At 28.9% G+C, this 1,964-nt stretch overlaps 1 protein-coding gene across 1 annotated transcript in view; it reads left to right on the forward strand. All coding sequences in view use genetic code 6, as the record gives it.

Annotated features, from left to right (window-relative positions):
* Positions 1-1,738, forward strand: part of TTHERM_01730490 (transmembrane protein, putative) — a gene marked incomplete at both ends in the record, with an annotated part of 2,175 nt that extends 437 nt beyond the window's left edge. Inside the window, one exon of the mRNA XM_001013896.3 lies at positions 1-1,738. This exon is cut by the window's left edge and continues 437 nt beyond it. Coding sequence (XP_001013896.3) covers positions 1-1,738 — 1,738 coding nt within the window.
* Between the last annotated feature and the right edge of the window lie 226 nt (positions 1,739-1,964).

Genomic DNA, 1,964 nt, shown 5'->3' on the forward strand with positions numbered 1-1,964 from the left:
ACTTCTGTCCGCTGGATAATTCCCTTAATTACTACCTACTTAGAAATTATTAACATGCTTGCCCTGTATGCAAAAGCTTTCTTCAGATGGTAAATCTTGTAATGATAGCTGTGGTACTGATGAACTATATGATGTTTAACTTAGATAATGCTAAAATTAATCTTAATGTACAGGAATAAAATAAGATGGTATGTGCTTAACTCAATGTTAACTAGGTTATGTCCTCTCTATGGATAGCGCTATCAAAACTTGTGTGCCTATAAGTAGCTGTGCTAGTTATGTGTCTTCTGATAGATAGTCTTGTGTTAAAACCTGCGGAACTAATGAGGGTATAATGCCTTTGAATAATTAGTTATTCTGTGTTATTTGTCCCTTAGGCTTAGATACAGATGGAATAAGCTGCAAATCAAAATGTCCAAGTAGTTAAATATTTGATATTGCTAGCTTATCTTGTAAAGATATCAATAAATGCACCGGTATATTGAGTGCTAATGGATAAAGATGTGTTAGTGAGTGCCAATTTCCTGAAGTAAAACCTTCCCCATAAGCTACTTAATGTGCTTACAAGTGTGAAAGTGGTCAACTATTATAAGAAAATGGTGTATGTATAGATCCTAGTAATTGTACAGGTTACTAATCATCTAATGGATAATATTGCGTTTAAAATTGCAACTATATGCTTGAAATTGTAGGTGATTCAAATTCTACTCCAAAAACTTGTTAAAAATGTCCTTAAGAATAATACCCTTAAATTTAATAAGATGGTACAGTTCAATGCATAGATAAAGATCCTAACTTTATTTATAATATTTAGGATAGATTGAAAAATACCATGAGTGCTTTAGGAAGCGATAACATAACTCCAATCAAAAAAAGTACTGTAAAAAACACATTTTAATAAATTACATTTGATTTAGAAAAATAATTAGCCTAGGTTTTAAGCAATCCTTCAGTTAAGACTGATTAAATTTAATCTCTGTTAAATTAAGGTGTTTAAACTTTGAAAACCTCTATTTTAGGTTACCTCGATAAACTAACTTCATATGATACTGCTACAAATATTCAACAAGCAAGCGATAAAATCTAAGATTAGAATTAGCTATTGTTAGGATCTAATAAAGTTTAGATTGTTGCAGAAAAAAAGAAAAGTGGATATTCATTCAAACTTAAATTCGATTTATAGGATCTAGTTGCTAGTTCTGTGGTTTCTCTTCAATAAGATGACACTAAAGTTCCTAAATTATCTAATAATTCCAACAACTCTAATATTATTGGAGCAGGAATTGGGGATGCAACTGGTTAGACAAATTCTAAAATCACTGCAATGCAAATTACTAATTTAGCAGTTAACCCTTATTGTCTAAGCTGTCCTACTGGTTTGACTACTGTCGATGCCAAAACTTCTGGAGGAAGATTTAGAAACTTGTAGTCTCAATCTGGATAAACATACTAATTGACATACAATGTTAATCCTTCTTAAATTACAAAGACAATATGTGTTTCTTATGATTCAAATAACGTTATGACTGTAAACCCAACAAGCATAAATATTGCTTAAAACCAAATAACATGTACTTTTACTAACAATTCTTCACTTTACTATGACTCTAACTGCTAATACATTAGTAAGAAGTTGTGTTCCTCACAAAAATCAAGCTTTAATGATCAAGTAAGTACTAACAGTAATCTGTTGAGCATATCATTAGCCTTTGTAATGATTTTTGTAATATATATCTGATAGAATCTTATATATCAATAAAAATTCAAATGTATTATTAAGTACATAAATGCTATATAAAGAAAATTCAAGTTCTTCATTATTTGCTATGAAATAATAATGATAAAAGAAATAATTATATACTCAACAAAATTATTAGGTATTCTATAATATAAAAGTAAGTGCCTAATTAATAATCTAAGCAGTTTAGAAAGTATAAATTACATATATATATATAAATAAATAT

Source organism: Tetrahymena thermophila (assembly GCF_000189635.1).
Source record: "Tetrahymena thermophila SB210 genomic scaffold scf_8254669, whole genome shotgun sequence".
Lineage (NCBI taxonomy): Eukaryota > Ciliophora > Oligohymenophorea > Hymenostomatida > Tetrahymenidae > Tetrahymena > Tetrahymena thermophila.